The sequence below is a fragment of the Zonotrichia albicollis genome, chromosome 10, assembly GCF_047830755.1.
Source record: "Zonotrichia albicollis isolate bZonAlb1 chromosome 10, bZonAlb1.hap1, whole genome shotgun sequence".
NCBI lineage: Eukaryota > Metazoa > Chordata > Aves > Passeriformes > Passerellidae > Zonotrichia > Zonotrichia albicollis.
Genome location: NC_133828.1, coordinates 30,172,971 through 30,186,541, shown reverse-complemented (window position 1 = coordinate 30,186,541; position 13,571 = coordinate 30,172,971). Strand labels below are relative to the sequence as shown.

At 39.1% G+C, this 13,571-nt stretch overlaps 1 protein-coding gene across 2 annotated transcripts in view; it reads left to right on the top strand.

Moving 5' to 3' along the window:
- Window positions 1-4,452: 4,452 nt before the first annotated feature.
- TANK (TRAF family member associated NFKB activator) overlaps window positions 4,453-13,571 on the top strand; it is a 28,376-nt gene continuing 19,257 nt past the window's right edge. Inside the window, exons 1-4 of one of the 2 annotated variants that reach the window (XM_005485242.4) lie at window positions 4,457-4,588; window positions 5,151-5,287; window positions 9,471-9,610; window positions 12,700-12,808. In XM_005485242.4, coding sequence (XP_005485299.2) covers window positions 9,512-9,610; window positions 12,700-12,808 — 208 coding nt within the window. In that variant the 5' untranslated portion in view covers window positions 4,457-4,588; window positions 5,151-5,287; window positions 9,471-9,511. Of the gene's footprint in view, window positions 4,589-5,150; window positions 5,288-9,470; window positions 9,611-12,699; window positions 12,809-13,571 lie in introns of both variants that reach the window. The other variant, XM_005485243.3, reaches the window with a different exon arrangement.

Below are 13,571 nucleotides of genomic sequence, written 5' to 3'. Positions count from 1 at the left end.
ACAAGAAATTCCAGAGGTGTACTACCCAGGTCCATTAATGTAATGACTTTTCATCAACAGCTGTCTCCTCCTTCTCCCCAAACTTTGGAATTCTATGGCACTACAGAAACAAAAATAATACTATGGAATCTGTGGTCTTGCTGCATGACACAGCTCCCCTTTTTGTAGAAGAGCAAAAGAGGTCATAAGATTCCAGAAATTGTATGTTTCAATTCAAAACATCTTCCTTGACTTCTTCCACTCTTACTACACACTGAAAACCTAAATACAAGCTTGGGATCAAGAAACATTCAATAAATAGTGCAAAGGCTCTGTTTATCAATCATGTTTTCTTATATTAGATACTGTATATAATGTAGTTCTCTACAAATGAGTTATCAAAATTTAATGAATTTTAGCATGGAACAAAGGAAAAAGGCCTATATAATGTAGTTAATGCCATAATATCTCACTTTTTCACATTGATAGATCTAGGGAATTAATGATTATATGTTAAATTTCCTGAATACTTGCCTCTACGGCAATAAGGCACTCATGCTAGAACATTAATTTTTCAAGGTGGTTTCCCTACATTGTTCTACAGAACTCAGTTTCGGTGGTTTGAGGGGAAGTGGGGAGAAACACAATTACAATAAAACAGAGCTTAAGGGTCTGCCTAACACAGTTTATTTGGAGCTTAACTAAGAATCAGTGGATTGGCAATTCTTCTCAAAGAAGTAATACACTCCCCCGTTTTTACTCCCTCTATGTGTAACACAGGTTATATTCTATATAGAGGAATAGCATTTGTTTTCCAAAGCTGTTGCTACCTTCTTTTGGTGTCATTATCATCATGGGCTTTTTCTTCACAACATATTAAAAAGTATGCATTATATTTGGTCCAACAGTTGCTCTGTGTGTTAGGTGTTCCCATGCATGCAGGGTTGCCTGTTCATGCACTGCTCCTTTTTCATGCAAGGTAACCTTTCTCCAGAGTAGGGAGCCTCCAGAAATCATTGACATCACTTACAGAAATAAAGAATGTTGCACTGGCTTCAAAACCGGTTTGCAGGCTGTTTCTGCTAAGGTCTCTGTTTCAGAGAATGACTTTCTGCACACTCTTGCATTTAAGGAAGTTCTTCAGTTGGGTATTTCTCAGTGGAAGTTCCCAGCTAATATTAGTCATAAGAAGCACAAAACCACATTTCATAATCCTGCTGATACTCCTCCAGGCAACATAAAGATTGCCTATACTGTTACTAAAGAAATGAGAAAAGAGAATACAAACTTCTTGTTCCTACACTTCGCAAAGACAATGAGTAAATTAGACTTATCAGCTTCAGCATTCAGATACACAGAAAAAGTATATGACATTACCTTTATGTTTCTTATAGTGCTCCAAATCTGTGTGTCTGCATTTTGGTTAAATATCCTTTAGTTTCTGGAATACAGAATCTAATTTTGTCTGCTAAACTTATAGGCAAATGACATACTAAGGTTTACACAGGCTCATCAACCACTATTCTTGATGTTGGGGAAAAAAATGATCAGCCTCGACTTACTTCACACTAAGGAATGACAGCATTTGGTCTAAATTAATCCACAGTTCTCATTTTCTGACTAGGAAAGGCATTTCAAGATCAAAACACGCTTGTTAAAGCACATTTTGTTAAAGCAGCAATAGATTAAAAGAACGGTGAAACACCCCAGAGCAACAGAGACTCTTTCAGCACCCAGCACATTCCTTTGGGACCACAGTCTCTAAGTTCTGGAAAAGGTTTAACATCTGACGTGAGCCACCTAGCGTCTGAACGAATGGCTACATTAAACTTGCAACAAACATTTTAACCTCTTTCTAGCAGAAGCCAATTTGAATTTATAAGCTTAGAGAGTCATAAAAAGGAATCAGATGAAACCTTTGATGAACTACAGCCCTTTGCCAGCTGCTCCAGCAGCAGCATCTCACAAAAGCAGTGAGTTCCTCCCCAGCCCTCAGCGCAGTGTAACCAACGAGCAGTGTTAACACATCAGCACACTAAGGAAAACTCCTGTTAAAACACCATTTCAGAAGTAATGTAAAACAGTAAACTGCCTATGCATGATGTAAGTATTTAAATAGGCTGTTTGACCCACTGAGCACAAACTCGAATTTTCATGATGAAAAAAGTATCAACTTGCTTATTCCCAATCACCAAGAAAAAAAAAAAAAACAAACAAAAAAAACCCAAACAAACCCCCCCCCACCACCAACAACAACAAAAACCCTCACTCTAAATTTCTAAGCATAAGTAGTCAAAGTAAGACGTTCTTTGACTCTGAACACAAAGGGAAATAAAGTATTAAAATACAAGAAGCCCTGCGCCACCACTCCCAAACCCCAGATAAGTGGCCTGCAACTGTTTTTAAGATCAGTAGTTTCCTAAAATCCTAAATCATTTTTAATACACTGATATGTGCTGCCTCTTTCCAGCTATCTTGTGAGGATTACATATAGGAAAGCAATCCTGCCTTGACAATGACATAAAAGTTTGAAATATTGATGTGGGGCAGAAATACAGAAAACTGTTCCTGAAATAGCTGTAGGGAAGGGAGTAGAGAAACAGAAGAGGAAGGAGCAGAAAAACAAAAAAGAAAAAGAAAGCAAGATGAGGAAGAAAAGAACAAAAAGTTATTTAGCCATTGACGGTAGAGCAGAAAATGCTCAAAAAGGTCAGAGATCAAGTTAGCTGTGAAATAGAGGGTTTGTACTATTTTCATGGGTATTTTTCTTTTCTTCTATTTAATGTATTCAAAGGTTTGAAGTCTCTAAGATTATCAAGATGGGTTACTGTAAAGCTTGTAAAATATACTTTATTGTTTTGGGGGAGGAAATGTAAAGAAAGACGGCACTAAGTAATGAAGAGAGAGGAAAAAACAGCTTCTTCCAAAACTGTGAAAGAATATTACTGAAAAAGCACTAAGAAATTAATGCATGTGATTTGAAAAGTCATGTTTGTAGACAGTCGCCAGTTTTGAGTTGCTGAGTTTAAGACCTTCCCAGCAAATTTACATTAAGTACATTCCTAGAATTAAATAAACAATTTTTCCTCCTAAAACACCTAACATGCAATGATAGTATTTCAGAGGTGGTATACATGTTATGACTATTTGAATTCAGGTAGCCATAATTTTAATTGAGGCATGTTTATCATCAGAAAACACCTACTTGTACTTTTCTGCACATTATCCATTTTAAATACAGCAGCAGTTAAATTATATTGCATTTATTGAACTGAATTTAAGAAATGCAGGTTATATTTCAGCTGAATATCCATTATAATTTTAAGAGCATAACTGCTTGCCAAAACTGACTAGAAATTTAACATGTTGAATTAAAAGAGAAACAATAGACATTTTTCCCTACACCCTATTTTATTTTTTTTAGATCCCATTGAATGAAACCTTAACTTGGACGTCTCAAGCAATGTCTCTGAAAAAGAAAATTGAATTTCCTTTTCTTGAAAATGTGATAAAAGAGCAAACTCTCTCTGAATCTTAATAGTTCATTAGGACCTCACCCGAAATTCTTAAAAATGGCCAAACAGGAAGTATATGTATAGGCTCATTAAGCTATCTGCCTGTAAGTCTCTTTAGCCTTAGTACAGGCCAAAACAGATCAAAAGAGTTGCTGAAGTCTTTGCAGGAAAGATAAATTATAAGAGAAATAATATTCAAAAGAGCATAGAGACCAACACCTGGCTACTTTTTCTGTGGCTATGTTTGAGCTCAGTCCCCAAGCTTCCAAGGGCAGGCGCCAAGGGTAGGTAGGTTTTAATAGCCGGAATGCAAGATCTGTGAGTGGGCAAAGCAAAAAGCTCTGCCCTAGAACAAACACCGCAGCTCCGCTGCATGGGTATGTTCCATGGGGTTCAGAGACAGCAGAGATTAACTCAAAATCTGTAGTGCTTCTGTGCCGCTGGCTCTGCGATGGTATCCTGTGCAAGTATGTAGCAAATGCCTCATGTTCTCCCATCAGCTCCCATCCTCCTACACACCGTCAGGAAAGAAAGTTGTACTTATACATGTGACCTGAAGAGAGAAGGGCTTCAGGCAGGAGCAAAATTAAAACTGTTTGTTTCCATTATATTCCTACTTATAGTATTCATTGCCTGCATGAAATAAACGCAGGCAGGGAAATGCCTCTCTAGTAACCTACAACAGACCCTTCAGAGAGAAACTACGCTGAACATGAGAAGTATATCACAAATGTAACTACTGTTATTTACAAATCACAGACAGAAACAGGAGAGGCCTGGGGACGTCGTGAGCAGCACAGAGGCTGCTTGAGAAGTCTTCTGCAGCCTGAAGAGGCACTGCCCGACAGCCGGGGGCGAGCGGACACGCTCCCAGCCTTGCGCGGGGCGGACGAGGAAGGCGCCGTCCCTGCGCGAACCCGGCGGCTCCGGCGGCCGCTGCCTTGCCCTGCCCCGACCCGGGGCCGGCGCGGGCAGCACCCGTCACAGGGCGGGGAGAGGCACGGCAGGAAGTCGGTTCTGGTTCCTGGGTTAAGGCGCCCGGGCAGGAGCGAGCGCCCTGTGCCGGGAGCGGCCGCGGGCTCCGTGCGGCGCTCGTAAGTCTGAGTCGCTTTGGAAAGCACGCGCTCGGGCGCTGCCGCGGGAGCGCGGGGCTCGGCCCGGGGCCGCACTGCGCGCCAGGGGATCCCGAGCCGGGGCTCCCGGGCCGCGCTTCCGCCCCCCGCTCCCGGCGGCGCCGCTTCCCCCTCGCCGCCGCTCGGCCCGGCTCGGGAGCGGGGCCGAGGGCGCGTCGTTTGCGTGCGGAGGCGCTCCGGGAGCGGGGAGTCGGGGGACGGGAGCAGCGGGCTCGCTGCCGGGAGGCGCTGGCCCAGGCGGCGAGCGCAGGAGCAGGAAGAGGCGGCTGCCCCCTCGGGCAGAGGCTGCGCGGCGGGGGGAGCGAGCCCCAGCGCTGCGGGCATCGCCGTCCCGAGCCCTGAGCGCACCGAGGCCGCCCAGCGCTAACCCTGCTGTGCCATCAGGGGCTCCTGCTGTGTTAACGACGCGCCCCGCCGTCGGGCAAAGCAGGAATTGTGTCTACTCAGAAAAAAATAAGGGAAAAAACAAAACACATAAAAGTTCAATGAGCTCTCAGTCTCTCACAAATGATTATCTCAACAGGGTTCCTGTTCCCAAGATGATGACAGTGTAACTTAGAAAATATAGCAATTGAAACATCTGTTTTGAGAGCAGAAATATGTAGAGAAGTACTTTCGGTTGGATGGCCCCTGTGTTCTCATCTCTCATGAAACTGAGAGGTAGGAAAGTGTATTATGAATTAATTTGCATATACACATGATTAGCTAAAACCTTTGGTTCACAATTTAATGGCAATATGAAAATAGTATGGCAATAGAGGCAATATGAAAACTAGTATGAAAACTCTGGTGAGCTGTGAGCTGGGATTGCAGCAGAAATATGTTGCTAATCTTTGTGTTGGAGCTTTTTTGGCATTTGATTAAGAAAATGCATATTACTACTTTTCTTCCCACCACCTATATTAGCAAAATATTTCTGATTTTAAGCAAGTATTTTAATATAATCTGCAGATTTCATTTGTTGTTTACTTAGAAGTTTGTCTTAAACATTAGGTGTACCCAGTGGTTATCCAGTGTATAAGTCTTTACTCAAATATGAAATTCCAGTTGTCATTGCCATAGCTCCAGCAGCATAGCACTCACAGATATTCACACTTGCAGGACAACTTCTGTAACTAATCTCTTAATTCTGACCCTCTTAGAATAAATGCAGCATTTTGTAGTGCTGCATTTCTGCTATGTATTGCTGTTAATGATTGTGAAAGCCTTTAGGATCTAATGAATATCCACAATGTAAGGTGCTGAAGATCAGGATTGTCAGCTTTGAGCTGAATTATGTTCCAGCTGCCATTTGGATACAGCATAACTAATCATAACTGATTAAAATAGTGGGGATATTTGGGTTGGGTTTTTTTTGTTTGTTGGTTTTTGGGGGTTTTTTTAGGGTTGTTGGGAGGGAGTTTTTTCCTCTTCATTGGATGCAGGGAGAAGGGTAAATGACAAGGAACAGTTGGCAAATTCCCTGATAAATATTGATGCCTATGGAGGAGAAGCAGGAAAATGAGCCAGTTTTTCTAACTGCAAGGAGTTCTGGATATGAGACAGATAACATAAGAAGCAGTTATTTATTCCAGCAGCAGGCAACCCGGGGTGTGACTACAGAGTAGTTTAATCCAATCTAAATGTAGACTGCGGCAGTCCTGCCCACGGCTAGTCGCATGTTCCCACTGCCTCCTTGTGCTGGTAGTAGTGCTCCAGCAGCCTTGCAGTGAGCTAGCTCCAGTTTTAATTCCGAGGCTGGTTTTTTTAGGGGGTTTGTTGTTACTTTTTTGAGGAAGTAAGGAGCTACTTTGGCATACTCAGCTGTGTAGCACAGAAGTACTGATAGCGGGACCAGTAAGCAGCAAAAGTGTGCGGCCAGAGGTGAGGGAAGGCTGGCCTATCCTTAGTGCAGACTTGTGACACTGTTACACAACTGTGACTTCGTGTTACAATTCAAACACATAAAACAGTGCTGCTGTTGAACACAGCTCTGTCTGCCTATTGCTGATTTCTGTCCCTGTGCAGGCTCCCTTGTGTTACCGTGCCATTTGAAGTGGTCTGTGGATCTGACCTGCATTAAAACTAATGCGGCAAAAATACATTTAGTGTTTAGTTTTAAACTGGATTGGTTTGCTGACACAATTTACAGAAAGGTTGCTCCTGATGGAAGAAAGGGAAGGGTAGGATCAAAGAAGAATGTCTGGGGTATGGGGCAAATATAGGACCAATTCTTCTAGTTACAGTGCCATCTTAAAGTGTCACTAGTAATGACTTTCATTGACCTTTCTTTGCATTGACTCTGAAGTTTAGGGAGCTACCAGTAAATTATTTTTCCATCCAAAGTAGAAAATCAGTTCTGCCTGCTGGATCAATTACTTTTGATACCATCAGCCCAAGTGACAGAGTCACTGTTTGTTAATATTCCCATTTACAATGAATGACTAAAAGGCTGGAAATCAGGTATAAGTTTTAAATACTGCTGTTCAAATGGAGATTTGAGTTTCCATTAATGAAATTAAAACCTTCATTTTCTGTGAACTGTGAGTCATGTGGAGCTGAGCCCTATTCTCTCCATTAGAAGCTGAACATAGTTTTTTAGATCCCATTGTACTCATTTTTTGAAGTTATCTCATATGTACAGGACATGCCATTTACTAGGCAAGTTGTTAACATTGGAGGATTTCAGACAAGTACAAAATCAATACTGATGCGAACTTCACAAGATTTTAAAGATTGTGAGAACACTCTTTCAGTCACTTTCAGCTATAACAATGCTCTCTGCAGTTTAGCACCTGTCCCTGAAGGCAAATATAATATCTGATTTTATTCACTGAACTACACAAAACAGTCCTCCATCTGAAAAGGAAAGAAAGCCTACCCATTTAGTCAAAGGTGTGCCCCCAATATGAGCATGAATATTCCATTTATTGAAGGGATACCATTTCGGGGAGGAAGGAGGTGGATGAAGTAGCCTGTGTTTCTAACAATGCTTTGAGACACTATGCACTGTTGGGGATTATAAACTACTGAACAAAACAAGTCAAACAAACAAAGCCTTTCATGTGAAACAATGTAGGCCTTTTATGCAACATTTGTAAACTTGGATTTCAGTAACATTTATGACATCAAAGGATCCCTAAAAGATTCCAAGTCGTTAAAGAATTTGCTTTGCTGCTGTTGAAGTACAGCCAAGCCAGAGGTGAGATACAATTGCTTTTCCTGTCTGAACATACCAGTAAAATAAAATTTGCAGGACAAAAAAGTGTGATGTTCATACAGTAGTCTTTTGAACCTTTTAGAAAAATTAGACCACCTTTGTGTATTCAAGCCCTATGATAGGGAATATACTCAAAAGCAAGGAAACATGAACAAAATCATCAAGCTGCAATCTTCAGAATTTTGAGCAGTGTCCAAGGCAAGTTACCCTTATACTCTTCTTGCCGGGCTTATCCTCATGTCACTTTCTTTAATAGTATTTGTGGTTTATGCATAATCCCAGGGGGTAGTGAAAGATGATAGTGGCAGTCCACACTGCTTTAAATAAGAAATAGACGAGAGAAGAAATTGCTATTTTTTTTTGCTCTGGGGTGGGGGTTGAGACTTGACTAACTTGTTCTCTATTGTACTTGCATTATGCTAAATTTTGATTTTAAAATTAGTATCATATATTACTGTAGAAGCAAATGGCCTGTGTTTGCAAAGTTCTTGAAATTGGAGTCTGACATTTAGTAGTGTTCTAGTCTTATGTGTCAAAGTTTATAGCTGTAGTTTTGGCAGTTGTTACTGAAATTGTACACAAAGCATAAAAATTCATAATATTGGATAAAAAGGTCCAAGTCTTGATAATTTGTACTGGTTGGTATCATTGATTTTTAGATAAAAGATGTTTTATCTCTACCTAAGGGCAGCTTGTTTTGATATTTTCAAATTTGGCAGAGAATGGGATAGGTTTTTGTGACCTAATTGAGTTTTTATCTTTTTATTTCTGAATGCTGATGGGAAAGATGTGTGCTAATGTTTTTACAAACAATTCCGTGGATGGGGGTATGGATGTTAAGATCTTTGAAATGGATCTTAATGTCTTTACCAACTTCAGGCAGCAAGTTTGTTGCACAGCCCAGACAGTTTGACTCCTGAAACAGACAAATGGGTCCTTACAAGCCTGAGTTTCTGAATGTCAGGGTAAAATGACAGGTTCAAGGGGGGATATGTGGTAGGGAGTTTGGGAAGGCTGTACCTTTCTAGTACCTCAGCCAGCGGGGTAAGGAAGGGGGCATCATGCAGCCAGGAGTTCAGGATAAAAGGAGGCTGCACCTCCGAAACAGAGAGAAAACCCCACGGGCGTGTGCCCCAGGGACTCTCCCTCCCTTTATTCTAATCAAGTTGCAGGAGTCCTCTGTCTCTGGACACTGGCTTTCCATAGCATGATTTTTCCACACAATGCCAAAAGCTGAGTTTAGCTTTGCTCATTAATGCTGTCTTTATTTCACAATTATGCAAATGTTAAACTTTTGGAGATCATATAAAATCTGGTAACTGGTAATCTGCACCAATTTTAAGTCTTAATCTTAAACACTGGAATTAAAGATACATTTATACATTCTATACATCCCGAATTGGACTAAGAGTTAAGCTACTTTTATTTGTCTGTTGTTTAAACCCATCCCTGGATATAAAATTAAACATTGAGGTGAACAGAGCTATAGTTCAAGTTATGCTATTAATGGTCAGATATACTGCATGTATCAGTTGAATACAACAGTTTGATTTTATATATGCTATATATAAGTCATGCTATATATGACTTTTAGTTATATACTGCTGTTTCTTAGTGTTCTTTTTCCTTCTGATTACTTTTCAGGTCTGTTAACTTGACCATGTGATGAAACAACATTGGGAACTATGGACAAAAACATTGGAGAGCAGCTTAACAAAGCTTATGAAGCCTATCGACAGGCATGCATGGAGAGGGACCATGCTGTGAAAGAACTACAGCAAAAAGTAGGTGTTGGAAGCTGAATTCCATCTTTAAAGCCATCCTTCCCATGGGGGATGGTAGTATATATAGATTCCAGTTTCACTTTAACTATGTACACTTTAGTGCATCTGTTTAAGTTGGAAATTGCCATTATGAAACCATGTCAATACACAGCAAAACAAGTCACTAGGCTATGAATTTAGTAGGTGGGTTTCTGGTTTTTGACCTTATAATTTCTTTTTGTATTTTTTATAGTTTTAAAGGTTGGAAAAGTGTTGTCTGTTTTGGAAGGTTAATGAAGTCTTCTAATGTAAACGCAGCAAAAATGTATATAAAATTTTCCTTACTTTAACAAAGTAGATTTTGGAATTTAATTTGCATTCTTAAAAATAACTTTTTATATTATTAATGTAAATAGCTTAAATTAAACAATCTTTGTGACAAATGTACCTGAAAGTTGCTAGAATAAGTATTCCTCTTTTAAAAATAACCAGTACATTTATTCGTTAATGGAGTAACAGAAAGTTTCTGGAGGCACTCTGACCACCAAGAAGCACATTTGAAGTTTTAGTTAGTTTGTTGCAGAAAACGTTAGTTCAGTCAAAACTCCTTTGGAACTTCTCAAGTAGGACAGTATATTTCAAAGCTATCAGGTTTGGGCTTTGTCATAGTTTTTTTATCATACATATTCTGCCCAGCAATGGAACCTCTGTTACAGGAAAGCTTGAATGTTTTCATTGCTACAGAACTTTCTGATACTCAGTAGAGCTGGTAGGCTGGGACTTAGCTCAGGGGCCAATGAACCATATTCCATGTCAAGTTATGGAGCAGTAGTAGAATTGGAAGCAGGGAATGATCTAATAGAGAATATTCTGATATCTGGGTCCAATCTTGCTATCTCCTTGCATGGCAAAGTAAACTAGCCAAGGCATCACAGAACAAACACATTTCAAGTCAGTCATGTGTGCAATCATCCACTGTACAGTCTGTCTCTATTCATAGACTTGCAGCAGTGCTGGAGTAAATCTGTAGAGGTCTCTTTACATAACAAGCATAAGTAGTGTGATTTTTGTGCTGAAATTTCAACTAATTAACAAAAGGCAAGACATTTTAGAATGTTTAGGTATCTTTTAAATTCTGTCTCTTAGGGTGAGCTATTAACTATTTGAAGAAGAGCCAGTTAAGTTAATACTCCTGAATAATCTAAAACTACATGAAAGAATCTTCTGACCAAGAAACAAAGCATTGAGTGCAAAATGAGATAGTCCTTCCAAGATCCAGACAAGAAAGCCAGAGAAGTGTGAGATCATCACTGCTAAGTGAACTAAATGCTTGCAAGATTGCTCTCTGCATTTTCACTGGTTCAGAAATTAAAAATCTAAAGCCTTTGGTAAAGGATTACTACCAGTTTAAATCTTTGTCCTAATCAAACTTTCAGTTGAATTTTATGATTTCAAAAGAGAACAAAAACATTTTTTTCAAGAAGAGTTGATACTAAAATTACTTGGGTTTTATTATTTTTGTTGCTTTTTTTGAACCAAACTCCTCTGTTTTTTGAATGACCTTTGTACAGTGCTTTACTGTAGTAACTTCCTCTGTTCATTGTGTGGCCTCCACACACTGTTGGATTGTCCACCATGCTGTTGTTAACAGTTTACTACTTAAGTTACCGATAGGCCACTTGTTTTGCCAGTCTCTAGAGCTGGGAGCCATGTCAAGCACACAGAAGCCAGAGTCATCTCGGCCAGATGGTGTTTGATACAGATGGATGGTTGGTTGTCATGCAGATCTTCTAGTTGGTAACTTGTTGCTGCCATCTGACTCAAGGAATAATTTGTGCACACTGGCTGTCAAAAGCATCTTCTCTTCTGTCTGTTTTAGCTGTCATGTCTGTGCTCTGTACAGAAGTGTTGACAAGACATTGCTGTTGTACATTTTCAATTTGGTTCTCAGTGATTTTTCTGCTTCATGAGGTCTCTTATAGCTGCTGGAGTGTACTGCTCTTTGATCACTTTTTTTTTTTTTTTTTTTAAGCACAACAAAAAAAAAATCATCTCATAGCACAACTACTACCTGGCCTTTTAAAATCAATTTTGCTTGTAGATTTTTTTTCCTGCCTGCTTTACAGACAAACACAGCGGACAGTAGGAGAGTATAGAATTTAAATGTGGCTGAGATTTGAGAATTAGATAGCACTATGGCTAAACTATGAATAGACATGAAAACAATGCTGAGTCTTGTCCCAGATGGTGGCAGGTGGTGACCTCTTCAGTAATAGACATATTCCTAATTGCAGAAAAATTCAGTGCATTCCTGAAAGTTTTCTTGTTGGGATTTCACAAGTTTTCTTGCTTGTTTTTAGCACTGCTGTAACTGCAGCATTAGGCATGTGCTAATGAAATAATAGTTTCGAATATTAGCAACTTCCTGCCACCTGGCCATTCATTCGATTAATGGACTGTCTAGCAAAATTTACCGTTTGATGAAATACAAGCAGTATTATTAAAGGAGCCTGTGTGGCCTTTTATAGCATGAGCTGTAGGATTGGAGACAAAGGATGGGGCTTTTTGCCTACCTTCCTCCCCAGCCCCATTATGTAGGTTAGAAAAACTAGTCCACTACATTCAAAGAAATGTACAAAACTGTTCATAGGCAGTCAAAATGGTTTACAGAGTATTTGTTGTATGGAATAAACAATGTTGTTGTTTTCCATCTAAAATCTACATTTTTAAAAGCCTATTTTTATATTGTTTGTTAGAAAATATGCAGGGGAAAATTACTTTTTTCTATAGATAAACTGACAAGCATTCTGAAGAATACTAAAATTTTAATTTGAGCACAATGTATTCTACATCTATAAATGAAGAATCCTAACTTAAAAGTTACCCTTTACAACTGCCACAGCTGAAATAGTTATTAAAACTCAGAGATTGTTTCCTTTTGTAGAAAAGGATAATACCTTTTCTACAAAAAGATGGACTTGCCAAAGGTTTTTACTCAGACGACCACAACTACTGTTATCTTTAAAAATCAGAGCTGCTTTTTATATGCCAAATAGGAGACCCCTAGTCAAAACAGAATAAGATTAATGCTAATTAAATTATATTTGCAGACAGAAAACTACATGCAGCAAATACGTGAACAGCAGGAAAAGATAGAGCTTCAGAACAGCATTATTGCAAAACTGAAATCACAGTTGGCTGCTCTGAATGCTAATAGAGGTATGTACTCCAGTTTGCACATGATTGCTTTTTATGCTGTGTTGCACTGATGAATAGTTCTGACTTTGTTGCTTCAGTTTTTACAATATACATATTTCAAATGAGTATCATACTTTCCTGTGAATGTGAGAGTTAACACAAATGTGCCGTTTCAAGATCTATTTATAAAATTCAACACTTCTGGGGTCTCTCTTTATCCTCTTCAAGAAATGGTGAGATTTTCTATAGAGGTAGAATCTGCTTACACTGAAGCCAATAAAAGTTATGAAAATATGGGTTCAAATAATTTGCTACATTTTTTTAATTGTTACATAATTATTTTTACACTTACCTGTTAAAACGCATATCTCGGGTTGTTCTAGATGTGAGTGGTATGATTGTATGTCTTTTATGTTAGATGAATCTTGTGATGCTAATCTTACTGCATAAGCAGAACTTTATAAGCAGGTAATTCTCTTTCAGATCAAATAGTCATTGATGGATAATTTTTCACTGTTTGACTGTATTACACAAATAAGAGAAAAGAGTCAAAGTAACCATGTGTTAATCTGCCATGCTCATTAAATATTTATTCACACTAGCCTAACACTCCTGGTTTTCATAAATACTAGCAAAGTGGCTGACTTTTCTTTCTAAGAGTACATGTACATTTCTTTATTGCCGATTTAGTCTTGCGTTGTCTCTAACACAGAATTTAGCATCTCTTGCTTGTTTAATATGAAGGCTTGCTCAAAGAACATAAAGAAGTCTATAAAGAAGCTAT